Consider the following 15,865-nt stretch of genomic DNA (forward strand, 5'->3'; position numbering starts at 1 on the left):
TTAATCAGAACTTGAAAACAGTGAGAGAGTGAGAGAGAGAGTGCACCTGTTATTTAATAAGTATCTAATATAGTATCTGATTCTCCCAGGTAGTGACACTGCATTTTATTTCTTTCTCTAATCTATGATTTTGGAAAAAAAGTTAACCTCATGAGGAGAACTGGGGAAGAGCTGCTGAGGTCTAAGCTGGTACACCACATTAGCACTACGTGCTTGTTCTTCAAATCTGTCACTATGGAAATAATCATATCTGAAATTTGTCATAGCAGATTGTTCATCAGATTTGACTTTCAGAAAGTATCTCCCAACTCCATGGCAGAAATAAAAATAATTTTGTTTTAATCTTATATTACCCTACCACGTCCAATAAAACAGTTGACAGTGCTGATCTTTTTCAAATTGAACAATTCAATTAGCACTTTTTGACTAATTTTTAAAATGTCTTCCTTTCATCTTACATCATTTTTATAGCAAAAATACACACAGATTTTATGAGCCAATTGATCATGATAAAATTAAGAAAATTAGAATTGTAAAAATAAAAATAGTGAACACCACCCCTGTAAAGGGGCGGGCTAGTATTTACCAAGGCTCAGCATTTACTGAGGCATTAAACGTGAGTGTTAGTTCTTGATATTAGCATCCATATTTTTTCTTACTTCTTGTGAATTCTGACATTGGGATTGACCCTAGAATTCTGTCCAGAACTCCTGTCCTGCCCCCTCTCACATCTACCATTGCCTCTCTCTATGAAGAACAATTCCACATTTTTGTTTAATCTCTCAAAATGCCTAATACAATCTTTCCTTCCCAGGAGCACACACTGAATCTCTGTGACATGAGGAATGTTTCTGTGTGATGACCAAATTTTTATATTATCCCGAGTAATTCTTCCTTCTTGCATCTGTTTTCGACAGATGGATTCGACCTCATCAGTTCTCTTTTCTCAGCATTACCCACTAGTGAGGGAAGAACAGTACAACATGAAGAGCCTGGAATGTTTGAGTCTGAGAGTCAGTATTGTCACTTGTTAAATGGAGCAGTGGTGGGGGCATTGGCAAGTGTGTGGCACTCTGATTAGGATGCCTTTTGAGACATCCTCATCTTATATTGGAGGGCCAAGTGTGAGCTCAGGCTCTGCTTCCAACTCCGACTTCCTGATAATATGCACACTGGGAGGGAACAGGTGACTCAAGTACTTGGATCCCCAGTGTGTGAGAGACACAGGTTAGTTTCTGGATCCTGCATTTGGACTAGCCCAGTCCTAGATGTTAGAGATGTTTTGGAGTTGAACCAGCAGATGGGGAAATGTCTGAATACTTGTCTGTGTCTGTCTCTGCATTTCAAATAAGACACAAACAGAATTAAATAACTAAGGCAGAGAATTCTTTCATATTAATTGTCAATTTATGTACTCCTTTCCCTCATAATAGTTTCTGATCTCTTTTACACAGGTTTAGCTGACTGTTCTCCCCATTCATAGGTTTAGTTTTGTAACTCACTTGCTCAAAAAGCTAGCGTGGCTTTCTGTTACTTATAAAATTCAGACTATACTGAGATCCCTGAGATTCACATGTCCCCAATCACAGCATCTTCTAGCTTCTAGTGCTTTCTCTGTGTGCATAAACTAGATCCATCTATTTATATATCATATAGGCAGTTCTATATATCTCTCATTCCTGACTCGAAGAGCAAATATTCTCTCTTAATGCTGCTGTTTATTGTTTAAATTGTTACCCATTGGGACTCTTTCAGGGTCTGCCCTCCACATTTGCCTGCTGACACAGGAACATCTTAGAAGCCCAGTCCTTCCATTAAGACCTGTTTCTTTTCTTAATAATTCTCATACATCCCATAATCTCATGCTTGCTGTTTCTGCTTTGAACCCTATAAAATTGATCTGTGTTTCTTTTATTATGTTTAAGGCATTATTACATATGTTTATTTCATATCTATTAGCCAGAGCTCTAACTCATTTCAGAAGAGCAAACTACATTTAGCCTCTGGTGTCCATTCCTCAGCATTGAGCCAAGTTGAGCACGATAGGTCATGTATTGCAAATTGTGTAACTGGAGTAATGAAAACATTCGTATAAAAGTATGAAAATGAAAAATTTGCAATGACTATAATGGCAGTGCAGTATATATTGTAATCTTCTGCTCTTTCAAAGTTCTATTAATTAATTGTATGGATAAACTAGCTTATACACATCACGCATGCATTATAACTCATAGTATGATACTATTTTTATTACAAATAAATGAGATGTTGGAGGTAGGAAAACATGTGGCATCTTTTTTATTTTCCACAATATCAGTCCATCTTACTCTTTTAATGCAGAGCTCTTCAGTCCCATAGATGCTTGCAATTCTGGGATTGGTCATAGGCATGTTCAGTGATTCATTAGGCCTCTAGACAGTTGAGAGGGCAAGAAACCATGATCAGTGACCTCCAGTCTGGAGCTTGCCGGCTTACCAAACTGTGCCTCCAACTGTTAATTTTCTACAGGTGCTAGTACTTGGAGTAGGCCAGAAAGTCCTGCTACCTTCACCTACTCCATAAGTAATGTGAATAATAAACATGATTGTATGGAAAATTTTTGAATGCACTCGAATATCAAACTTATTCCCATTCAATGTAGTAAATGATTACTTAGAATTATTTCTCAAAATTATAGTTAGTTATTATTGTTAACTTTGCAATATATTAGAATATATTTGCAATATATTAGAACTGGCATTACATTTTAGTAGGTTAAGTATGAAAGTAAACAATGACAATACAGAGTTTGCTAAGTCTAGAAGCTAAGATACTAATGTCACATTTTGAAGTACCTGGATTCAATAACTGGTGTGGACTCCTGACTGCAGCTTCCTACTAATACAGAAATTAGAAAGCAGTAATATTGTTCAAGTAATTGGGTTTCTGCTCTCCATATGGGTGATCTGCACTGAGTTCCTACCTTCAGACTTAACCCACGTCGGCCATTGTGAGTACTGGGGGAGTGAATCAGAGGGTCGGAATGTTCTCTGTCTCTCTGTCTTCCCCTTTTCTCTTGCAAACAAAAACATTTTAAGTTAGCAGGCACTACACACTGTTTGCACTTAAGTTAATGGTTGGCCAACTTTCAAATACTTAAAAAAATACTTTCACAGAATAGATTATAAAAAATCTCTTACTACTCTAACAGAAAAGGACTTTGATCCCTATTGCATAGATTTATCTGAGAATTGTTTTTGCTGTTTCTTGATCTGCTTCTTTCCCACTGACAGTCCTCATGCTCACACCTCTGCTTTAATGGGACCGCAATCCCATTCGCTTTCTGAGATTATTATGAGAACTTGATTAATTGAATATATAATCCACTTAGAAGAGTAACTAACTCATAGTGATTTGCAAATTACTATTATAATTATATACTGTATCAACTTGAGAGATATAAAAAGCGTTTCTATATGAGGAATGCTGTGATGAAACACACTTCACATACATTCTCCTTTTTCCTTGCAAGCTCCACAGCAGCAGGGATTCCTCACTTGAGTAGGTTCAAACCCTACAATTAGAGCTGTGAATGATGTCAACATAGAGACTGATTACGCTTATTTTCCTCTGTATTCCCCTGTACAGGGAATTCCCAGAACGTAGGAATTTATGCATTATCAGCAAGTGAGACTTAGGTGGGGTCAGCAGAAATGCATGTTTTCCTTTTTTTTAAATGTGCTTCAGGGCTGCAATTTAGAATCCATTTCTTTTCATTGCTGAAATTCTAACACATGGAGTGAAAACTGATTTTGTGCATCCAATTGATTTAAGCTCTATATAATTTCTATTTTTAAGAGACAGAAATCAGTTTGAGTAGACAGATTAACAGTTAATTTCTAGGTAATTGCTACCTTGTTTTAAGGGAGCATGCTAACTATATACTTGTAACTTCAAATATAGTTGTAGCTTACAAATGAGTTTTTGCGTTTGCACTAGCGAGGGCAAACTGTGTGATCTTTCAGCTGATGAACAAAGCTGCTATTGCGTTTTGCTAGGGCCATAAACAAGAGTCCATATTCCCACAGAATAATGTACTTTTCTTTAAAAAAAAAGCTTGAATTAAGTAGGTATTTTATAATTTATAAAATACACACAGATAAAACATTAAACAGAAAGAAAATCTGCCTCTACTTGTGTTTCTCTGCTGAGCTGTGGCTCCATATATCCCCTGACTTTTTGGTAACACCTCACTGTGTGCAGTTAGCTCAAGCCCAACAATATTTCATCCTCTAATGTATCTCCATCTCATATGTTACAGCTCAGGAGATTAGCAAGCAAACATTCTGGCTGGAAATTTGATTTTTATCTTTTCTTTGTCTCTTCCTACCTCACATATTCTGTCAGCCACCGAAGTGAGTTAATTTTCCTCTTAAACAGATTATTTTCATTCATCATTTTTAAAAATAATGATTATATGGTTGATCAGGGTCAGAAGGATCAAGGTTTAGGGCAAATTGCTTCCAAACTTGCTGCTTCTTCTTGTGGTTCCTGGGGTAAAGAGAGAACAAGAAGGGGAAAACCACTCATAACTTTCCACTGATCCCAGAATTCAGGGATGAGTCACCGCCACCTCATATCAACATAGATCTTAATGATTTTTGAATCCATCAGTTTCCTGTTGTCAGCTCCTGTGACTCGATGCTCTTTCTCCCAGGGAAATAGTCACAAACCTTCCTGCCTCAGTCCTTCTCAATCCAGTCTCCAAACTACAATGTAGTGTTTATGACTGTGTAATAAGTGTCTCTTGCCCTTAAAATAGTACAAGCTTCCTGACTTTGACATCATTCATTAACCCTGCTCGCATAAAAACCACCTGCCGCTGCTCATTCCCAACTATACACAACATCTTTTGAAACTTCTCCGATTACTTACATGTATCTAGTTGTCTTTGCTCCATGTCTTCTCAGGTGTGATTGCAGGGAGCACTTTTCGGTCCTCATAGGCGAGCTGCCATTTGTCCTTCAGACCTCAGCTGCGACATCCCTTCTGGAAATCCCCCAGTGACATACTCTCCCCTAAGTACTTCTACATCAGCTAGGATGTTTCAATCTTAGTAGGCATCCTTCCGTACTCTGATTCCTCAGATTGTCTTCCTGGTCATCTTGGGAACTGAGCAACCTGCCTTCATGTCCTCACACTGTTTATGTAGCGTTTAACAAGGTGCATTGCGGAAGCTCAGGAAGTGCTTGATGACTGAGGAGGACATGGAAGGGTCTTACTAGTCAGGACTTTATAAACCTAATATAGCACAATGATTATTTTAATGTCTACTTTGTTTTACTTTTGCATATGTAAACATAAACACAACTATCTTATGGGTTACTGTTTTTGAAAAGTTGAAAAGTCCTGAACTGGATTTTAGCTCTGAATCTGATTTTTCCACCTGCTTTTTGTCATTTCTGTCTTGAATTTTTCTCCAAGAAGCATAATAAATCAAAATTTTCATGAATCTACAGTGGAACATCTTTAGGTTTACAACTTAATGTTTTTGTTTTGTCTTTAATATTTTTTGTTTGTCTGAAGACCAAAACGAGAAGAAATCAACTGTCATTATTGAGTGCTGTTAGTGGACAAAGAACTGCTACATAGCCACCTTCTTCCTTACCAAAGCTAGGATGTCTGTAGGGAACATCAGGAAGTCTTAAACAGAATCCCACTGCAGATTCCTCAGACCCTTCAAATCAACATTGTGCACTGATAACCTGGAAACTTCTTTTTAGTTATTTTTAGGATCATTATAGTACCAAACTTCTTTTTTAAAGATTTTATTTTATGTTTTGGAAAGGCAGAATTACAAACAGAGAAGGAGAGAGGCATCTTCTACCCACTGGCTCACTCCCTAAATGGCCACAGTGGATGGGAATAGGCCAGACCAAGGACTTAGGCCATCCTTCGCTTTATTCTCAAGTACATACCACGGCCTTGGATCAGAAGTGGAACGGCTGGGACTTGAACCGGTGCCTACACAGGATGTCGCAGTGCAGGCTGTAGCCAAAGCACTGGCCCATGTAACTAACTTCCTTCTCTCTTTCTGTACCTAAGTGGACTGCTTACTTAATACCAAATCAACTATCCCTCTCTCCATATCTACCTACTCTCCCCCTCACACACATATTTCAGAACACAATGTTCTCGTTCTTTTTCACAATCATCTTTATTCTTTGTAATTTGAATAAGTAGGATAGTTGAAAACCAAATCTTTATCCAAAGCAGGCAAATAAATTAATAGCCTAGCATGTGGACATTACAAGGTGCTTGGGAGAACAGTAAAGCAGAATAATGGGCTGGAGAGTCAGACGATGAGGGACTCATAGAAAGAGATTTGAGTGAGGACTAAAGGTGGTGGTGACATGAACCATGCAGAGGTTTGAGGACCGTAATGGTATCCTAGGCAGAAAGAACAAGAACATAAGCTGCGAGGAGGAAGGTTCTTGAAGATTGAGAAGGATCAAGGGTGGTCAAGCAGAGGAAAGTGACAGCTGAGGCACAGAGGAGCTTGTGACTGAGAGCTAAACATTGTACCTGTAGAAAAATATAAAATTCACTGCCAAGTGTCACTGTTTTTAAAAATTCACACACTGAGCCGTATTTCCCAGCAGGTAATTACTACTTCTGCACACCTTGATTTTTGCATTTCATCAGTTTTAGTTAAAATCCCAGTAAATACTTCACCCTGCTGGGTCATTATTGCCATCTAGTGGTGAATGTTGGAAACTATATGCTCATGGGAGTTCAGCTTGTGTTTTGAAAAGCAAAAACCTTTTTAAAATTGAGGTTCATACACATAGTCAAATACTTTCAATCGATTGCAATAGCAACTTTAATAGCCGTATATGCAGTTGGCAATGTATAAAAATATTTGGGGGAAAATACATCATTTAAGCTGTTTTTTAAATGAATAGAAATTTTATCCAGATGAAGGAAGAGCACATTCTAAATAAAAGATAGATACAGCTTTTACAAAGGTAAATGTGATTGTATAAGCTGTTTAGGAGATGGCAGTTAATTATGTGTGGTTGATGAATCGGAGACTAAAAATGAGCTTTGATAGGATGGCTAGATTAGGGCTTGCTAAAAAGGCCTTTTTCATCACACTGAACATAATTACTTTGATCCTGTCAGGTCTGGAGAACCATGGGAAAGTTTTAAGCAACAAATTATGGGATTAAACTTCATTTTAGAAATTACTTTGTTGATGAGCTGAAAAATTGGATTAAAGGTGAATGTCACTATTTGATGCCTGATTTCATCAGCTCAGAAAGCAGGGATTGATCTTGACTCCTTTGTCTCCCCCTCCCAACACCTTTCAATCCACAAGGAAAATGTGCTTGTATTCATTTATTCTGTATTTAGTACCATTATCATATCAGGTCTGAAGTACTGTATTAGTCCTCTCAGTGGTCTTGCTTATATTAGATCTGCCCACAGAAGGCAAACTGACTCTTCAACTAAAAATTATGTCACAGCAAACCTTGCTTAGTATTCTGCACTAGCTGCTTATGTAACTCAGCAGGAAACACTGTCGGTCTGTGTCTCATGGTTATTACTCTACTCTTCTCTTCCTAACTCCACCCTCAGTGAGCAAAAGTTCTGCTGCAAGACCTGTTGGGACACGATTCCCTCTTCTTAGACCACTTACTTCTCCTCACACTAGCAAAGTCATTAGAAGGTATGACAGGAAGCCTGTCCTTCAGATGTTGGATTGATGCACCATACTCTTTGTTTGAAGTGTCAGTCATGATCGTAGTCAAGTAGCTGTATGTTTGCTTGATCTCTGCCTCCTCGCTTGAACTGTAAGGATCCCAAGAAACACTGCTTTTCTCTGCGTGCACCACTGTCTTTCTCCAGAATAGGACGTGTTAGGTAAACAAACGTGAATAGGAGATGTTAGGTAAATAACACATGTTAGATTAAATGCATGAATGAACTGTGATGAGGTTGTACTCTAAGTCAAACAGGCCGGGATGAATGCTTGGGTAAGCAGTAGCGATAGAATTAAAGATGGTCAAGATCAGAACCGCGAGTAGAGGATAGACGCCACGAGACAAGGAAAGCATCAGCAGAGTTAGGAAAAGAAAGATGCCAAACAAACAGCAATACTGGGGAAAAGGGTTGGGGGCTGCAGTGCAGGTGCAGGTGGTCTGACTTTGAGATTTCTTTGAGGCAACTAAGTAAAAACTGCCACTCAGCAGCTGGCTCTGCCAGTGTAAAACCCAAGAAAACTATCCAAATCCAAAAAACATGTTTATATTTCTAATTTATAGCTGTTACTAAGGGCATAACTGTACTACAACAAACCAAGTGTGGGATCAGAAATGACATGATTGAATTATTACTGGGACTCCCCTATTTACTAACCTTTTTCATTTCCACTGCATCTCCTTCAAGTGCGTTAATCTAAGCATGTTTTGGCTCCATAGCAGTGGCTTTGTCACCAGTGCCTCATTTCTAAACTTTGGCTTTTCTTCTGGGCTAATTCACTGCTCTGTGCCTCTAGTTCTTACCTGCCAGTGAGGATATTTGTTATGTCTAGCTGATAGTTGAGGGGGATTAAAGGAGTCCTACCCAGTAACTAAATGTGACTATTGTTATTAATATAATTGGTATGTTTGAAATTATTTAAGGACACACAGAGAAATAATAAGATGGCTATGATGCTGTGAAAAATACAAAGAATGAGATCAGTAGCAACCCAAGGACTTGGTGAGGGCGTGAGAGACCATGTGTCTTCAATATGGAGAAAAATGTCAAAGTAAAAAGTTCTGCAGGGACAGTCCCAGTGAGCGAGTACTGAGATGAAACCATTAGGCTCATAGGGAGTTCATTGACAAGCTGAGGAAGAAGCGTTTTATGAAAGTGAAGCTAGTGAAAGTTACTCAACTGCTAAACCATTCATCAAGTAAAGATTCCATGATTTGGAAGTAGTTCCCTATATGTGTGTTTCTTTTAAAGATCTATTTATTTTTATTGGAAAGGCAGATATACAGAGAGAAGGAGAGACAGAGAAGAAGATCTTTCATCTGATGATTCACTCCCCAAGTGACCACAACGGTCGGTGCTATGCTGATCTGAAGCCAGGAGCCAGGAACCTCCTCCAGGTCTCCAACGCGAGTGCAGGGTCCCAAGGCTTTGGGTGTCCTCGACTGCTTTCCCAGGCCACAAGCAGGGAGCTGGATGGGAAGCAAGGCTGCCAGGATTAGAACCGGCACTCATATGGGATCCTGGTACTTTCACTGCAAGGACTTAAGCTGCTAGGCCATGCCGCCAGGCCTCCCTATGTGTTTTAATATGAATGTAGAAAATAGGTGTTGGGGCCATGGTATAGTATACTAAGCCTCCACTTGCAGCATTGACATCCCATGTAGATGCTTATTCAAGTCCCGCAAGCACCATTTCTGGTGTAGCTCCCTGCTAGTGGCCTGGGAAGTCAGCAAAGGAGGACATAAGGACTTGGGCCCCTGAACTTTCATGGCAGACCATGAAGAAGCTTCTGACTCCTAGTTTCAAACTGGCCCAGTCACCTCAAAGGAGCCTCCTCTGGGAACTCTAGGACTTGTACTGTAAAAAGGAAGGACATGGAATGGAGTAGTTTACACTTTCAGCTCTAGAATGCTCACCTATGTAAATCAGTCATCGGGTCTTGGATTATTATAAAGAAAATTTAACTTCAAGTTCAGTGTTGCTTTCATATCTACTAATAAAAATAAAGTAGCATAATTAGTTCATAAATTCTAAAGTGGTATTGGTAGCAATAAAATTACTGTGATCACAGATTAGAAGCCACATTATCTCTAAAAGAGGATATTTTTATCTTCTTTTTGTCGTGTATTATATATAAAAAATATAAATATTTATAAAAATATATACACATTTGTCATTTATTTATTTTAGTACTTTAAAAGTTACTTATTTTATTAGATGCTTAAAATGTATCATCACAAGGTAGTGTCACATACATGCTTTCTTTTTATATTTGTTCAAATGTTTACATATATTTATAAAGCACTTATGAAATCCCATAGTCCCTCATTTATTTATTCAAGTTAGCCTGTCCTGTGTTGGCGTCACCATTAGGTGCAGGTGATATGGATGCAATGAAAGCCACACAGGACCTCAGGTGGATGATAAGGAGCGTGAGTGATTGATGGTGTGTGGAAGGCACATGTCTGGTGAGGGAGATTTTATACAATATGTTCAATTAGAAGCAAGCTATCAAAACACAATACAGATAAATCTCCTTACTTCATGATTATGTGGTTTTATTGTGGTATTTTATCTGTTTTTGTCTTATATTATTAAAATCACCTTCAGTTTTCTTCCTCAACAGTAAATTTGAGACTGAGTATAATAACACAGGAAGGTTGGCGTCATTGCTCTTGAATGAAGAAATGAAAAATTAAGCATATTTATTTGGTGTTTACATGTATTTATCTTTAACAGGAATAATTAATAATTCTGCCTTGGTTTTGGTTTAGTGTTTTTGTCACTTTATTGTACATACCTTCACACGCATGTAGTGGAGAGATTTTGGACTCATTTTTGAGTGGGTTTGATTAAGGAGAGATCCAAATGATTTTTTAAAGTCTATACAGTGAGCAGTTTCAAAACGGCTTATGTGAAAACTCAATAATAACGGAAATAAAATCTGGAGTTTTTGTTTATGAAAATGTCTTTAGCATTTCAACTAAGAGTATATTTTAAAGGAAATGGAAGAATTCTGCTGCTAGAGTGATGCAACTGAAAATTGCTTATTGCCAGTGTTCTAAAAGGTAAGTGCAGCTGCCATTCAGTTCTCTGTTTTAAATTGCAGCACCTTATGAAATATGCCCAGAGGATTATCTGATGTCAATGGTATGGAAAAGGACTCCAGCAGGCGACCTAGCATTTAATCAGTGCCCACTGAATGCCACAGGTACAGTAGAATAAGCCACCCAAATCCAAATGACGATTTCCATCCAAAAAAAAAAAAGCATGCTATGTTTGTTTGTGAAGTCACGCTTCTTCTCCCGTGTCTATACGTTCTTCAATAAGCATGTCAGGAAATAATTTGACTGAAATGCTCCATAATGAAGCCAGCAGATTGATGTACAAAATAATGCTGATGTCATGGTTTCTTAGTGTGACTAACATGTACTATAAAAAGCATCACAACTGTGTGCATGTTTTTCAAAAGCAAAAAAGGTACAACCCTCATATTCAGCCTGCCTCCTAATTATGCGATGCCTTCAAGCACCCCTATTACAAAGCGTTTCTCTGCTCTTTGTGACACACAGGCACCACTAGCAGACGCTGCTCTCTCAGTCTTCATGGAGTGGCCTTCTGGGAACAGCCGAGCTTTGCAAGATGCATATCAAATGAGTACAGACACTTGCAGCATTCAGTAGGTGCACAGCCAGCTTTAGTACTTGCTCTGTTTATTTTTGTTGACGGTTTATGTGCGAGAATTTAACCTTCTGTTGTACAATCAGATCAGTGCAAACTCTGAAAAATTGCCTAAAGGAAAATGGATTGTGATAGACAGCTAATTTTTGTAAGTCAGTATGAAATTGTTTTATTCTTAAGTTCTTGGTTTTTTATGGAACCTGCTAACTAAAGGAAAGTATTCTTTGTCTTAAGGGGAAAAGAACTGGACAAAATCTGTTACTCTGTTTTAACTATTAGAGTTAAACTATATATTATCATTCACTATATAAATCATGATTTCACATCTATCAAAATACCATTCATTTTTAAATGAAATTCAGTAACATTCCAGTAGATAAAAAAAAATAGTGAGATGTAACACAAGCATCTAATTTCTTCTTGAAGTTTGACATTGAGGCATTGAAAAAAAATCTTAAAACCAAATATTGTCAAATATGTTTACATAGCGAATTATTGAGTTGAGAAATAGTACTTACATATGCCTTTCTGCGTATATGTGTTTATGTAATTATTGATGTGCATATCAGTAATTCATGATTATTTGACTATACACAGTCCTGTTTCTGTCATAAACACATCTTTATATTGTATATAATATATATACACATGTATATAAATGCTTACATTTATGTCTTACATAAGAATTAAATTGAAGTTCAAATAGATGTGTTTCTTGATGGGCCAAATAATAATCAATTCAATTACTGACTTGATAAATAAAGTATTAAATGGTATTTGGTTTTCAGGTATTTGTATGTATTTGCATGTATGTATACAAGTACAGATATATTTGTATACATAAATGTATACATACAATGACAGAATATTTAAAATGACATATTATGAGTTATTACAAATAACTCAATCCTTATTAAATATAAGGAAAAACTTTGTATATTTAATTTTTTCTGATTTTTTATATTAGCCTTAGATTCTTTTAATCCATTTATATCCATATTCAGTTCTTATTTCATCATGGTAATGAATTGAAATAATTACATAGAAGAAGTAAAACAGTTCAATTCTTAATAATTTGTAAATCATTTTTCTTGCAAATCTTTTTCTACTTTCTGAATTCAATGTTTTGTGCAGAAAAATATTGAAAAATTCACATCCTGTAATTGCAAGCCATCTAATAATGGAGACAGACTCACTCAGTGAAATAGAAGAAATTAAACCTTAAATTGAGAATCCCATAAAAAACCGTCAGTAACTTGACAGCTAATGTGTACATTACCTTAATGATCTTGTAAATTTGAAAACATTATCTTTGATTTCAACTCCTAGAAAAGTGTCGGGCACTCTATTGGGCACTTTCATAAATAAATTCCAGTTCTCAGAAAACCTGCAAAGTGGATATTGCTGTCACAGTTTGCCTATACATAAGATCTACATCAGAGCCATACACTTAAGAGGGGTGGAAAGAATGAAGGTTACACAAAAGCATTATTTCCCTAAAACCTCATTTTTTTTCTGTCATATACCCTCCTGAAATAAAGCTTAGGATCTGAAGTTATCCTCCCTAGTCTCTGGTTCTAGAAGGCAGTATTTTCTGGCTCCATTCCTTTAGAAAAATTAAATGATTTCATTGAAGACTTAGATTGATGTGTACAAAATTGAGAAGGTACCATCCTGTTAAGATCTCTAGTTTTGCAGAAGAAACAGATAATATATTATAAATGTTTGTAAGTTGTAAAGAAATATCATTTTGTACAGAATATTTGTTTGAAGTTAAAGCATTTCAGTCAGAATAAAATTTTGAAGCTCAATATGCATGTACAGATAGGTAATAGATTAATTAAACAGGAAGAGGTACATAGGTGGGACAGAGGTGGAAGAGAGGTAATACACTTATACATGTAAGTGCATGCACAAATCTAGAGTATGCCTAAGGATCATAGTCAATCATTCGTTTAATATATTGAAAAACTAGTATCTCTCTATGTTTCAAATGCTGATTAACTCAATCAGTTTCATCATCTACTCTATTACATCACTAGGAAATTGGAATGAAATATATTTTCCTTCATGCTATTCCCGATTCTGCTGCTTCCCTAAGCCTTGCTGCTTTGTCTGACTAGCAAATACAGAGTGTTTCTCATACACAAGCACAAACACATACCTAGTGAAATAGGCTATGTAGAATTGGCAGAATGAATACTTACATAGGCAGAAAGAATTGCACCTATATGTAAATACTTCCCCCTAAATGCATCAGGCCAATGTGCCACTTCTTCCCCTGGAGAGGAGTAAGTGATGAAGTTTGGGAAAGCTAGACACTACTTCCCAGAAGCCCATCCATAAGGAGCTAGGAAGAGTTAGGTATAAATGTTCCCATAAAATCATTTCTTAAAAATGCTGCTTTTATTTTTCAAATTTTTAATAAACAAATACAAAATTTGGAACAATAATTTATCTAACTATCAAAAGGTTGACTTTGTCCTAAGAGCTTGCATCCTGGTTTAATGATTTTGTTTCTTGATTTTTCTATGTTTGTGGGCATTTTATTAAAGGAGAGCTTCAGTTGGTACTGGAGAGAGGGAGAGATGGGGAGACTGAAAGAGATCAAAAGAAAGAGAATGGAAATGTATTTTTGGGTTTTTTTTTTTTTGGTACTCCCTATTTTCCAGATGAATTTTGTTCCTTTCCACCAAAACTCTTCACCTGTCCTGTATTTTTGACAATTATCTCATTGAGCAAATAACCATTGCACATTATATTGCAGCGTCTTATCTAGGAGAGAAAAAAGAAGACAATCATCAACACGTTTTTTTAATAATGGCAAATATATATTAAGCCAAAATTATGTCTTATATTTGTTAAATAACAAAGATATCAGTTTTATGTATATACACATCTAGTTTTTAAATATTCACCAATAACTCACACAAAGTTAGAAATAGTTCTGCAAATTTTTTGTAATGCGGTATGGTTACAAGATAGCAAGTGAGGGGAAAACAGTGAGAAGCTAGTTCTTAATCCCAGCTGAACATGATAATTACATGGAAATTATTACCAACGTGGAGGCTGTCCAAGTTCAGTTAAAACGGAATTGTTAGCAGCGCATACTACACATTTAACAGTATGAGTTACTATTATTACTAATTACTAATTAACTTGGTACTCATTCTTATGTATGGTTTTACCTCAAGAGACTGATTCCATGACCCCACAGAACACTTTCCAGCCATTTAGTTTTCAAAATTGAAGTTGCTTAAGTTCCTTATGTATTTAGCATAGTATTTATATGTATTCTATGTGTATCATCCACTATGCTTTAAATCACAGATACATATCTGTTACACCCAATATAATACTCAGGTTATGCAAGTGGCTTGTTATAATATAATATATTGTGTAGGAGGAAGAGGCTGTACATGTTCAGTACAAACATTTTTTTTTCAAACACTTTCAGGATCAGGATTGTTGAATCTAGGTAGGGTCTAAATGTATTTCCAATTATGTACCCTACTTATGAAATAACATTGACACCTAGTCGTAACTACCCAAAACACATCATTGGATGCATTTGAAATCTAGTTGGCGTGCTCCACATGGCTACCAGTGTCCTCACCTTCTGAATGCCATCAGTGCACATCCTCAACAATACCAAGAAAAGTTAAAGTGCATTCTTTTTTTTTTTTTTCGCATTCCTTTCTTTAAAGTGACCAGAAGCTTGGAACAGCATGCTAAAAGTTTTGACATCTGAATTCAACTCCACAATTGAAAAGTTTTAACTGTTTTTTCAACTGTCTTAACTTTGTGTATTTATAGATCCAGAACAGGCCTAACCATTTTTTTTTTTTGTAAAGGAGAAAATAGTAAACATTTTACATTTTACAAACTGTATGAGTTTGCATCATTGTTTTTCTATCACAAGAACACCTCAACAATGCTGTTTCAAAAAAAAAAAATGTTTCTTCCACAAAAACAAGCAGTTGGCTGAATTTGGCTCACAAGTCATTACTTCCTGATTTCTGCCCTTTAATGTATGCTATACATTTTACAAGCTTCTTTGCTTGTTTTTTTTTTTTTTTAACAATTTATTTTATTTATTTGAAAGGCACAGGGAGAGGAAAAGAAAGAGACATTATCCATCTACTGATTCACTTTCTAAATGGCTTGCCAGGTGGGACTGAGCCAGGTTGATGCAAGGAGCCTAGAATTCAGTTCAGGTCTCCCACAGGGGTGGCAAGGCCTAAGCTTGGGGGACATCTTCCACTGTTTTCACAGGTTCATCTCAGGAAGCTGGATTGGAACGACAGCTGTTGGATCCTAAGCTTGAACTGGTGCTCTGTTGTGGCATGCAAGTGTTCCAGTGATTTAACACCACACCACAATGATGTTCCGAATTGCTTTTTTGTTTTTTATGATTACAATTTTTTGAAATTTCCAATAG

The 15,865-nt window shown here is 36.7% G+C and overlaps 1 protein-coding gene across 3 annotated transcripts in view; it reads left to right on the forward strand.

Moving 5' to 3' along the window:
• The window catches only part of ADGRB3 (adhesion G protein-coupled receptor B3), a 687,263-nt gene that overhangs the window by 283,633 nt on the left and 387,765 nt on the right, over window positions 1-15,865 (forward strand). For all 3 annotated transcript variants that reach the window (XM_040983603.1, XM_040983604.1, XM_040983605.1), the window contains 2 exons: window positions 10,853-10,954; window positions 11,316-11,422. In XM_040983603.1, the coding sequence (XP_040839537.1) occupies window positions 10,853-10,954; window positions 11,316-11,422 (209 nt within the window). The remainder of the gene's footprint in view (window positions 1-10,852; window positions 10,955-11,315; window positions 11,423-15,865) is intronic.

Source organism: Ochotona curzoniae, unplaced genomic scaffold (genome assembly GCF_017591425.1).
Source record: "Ochotona curzoniae isolate NIBS_2020 unplaced genomic scaffold, NIBS_Ocur_1.0 contig_3819, whole genome shotgun sequence".
Lineage (NCBI taxonomy): Eukaryota > Metazoa > Chordata > Mammalia > Lagomorpha > Ochotonidae > Ochotona > Ochotona curzoniae.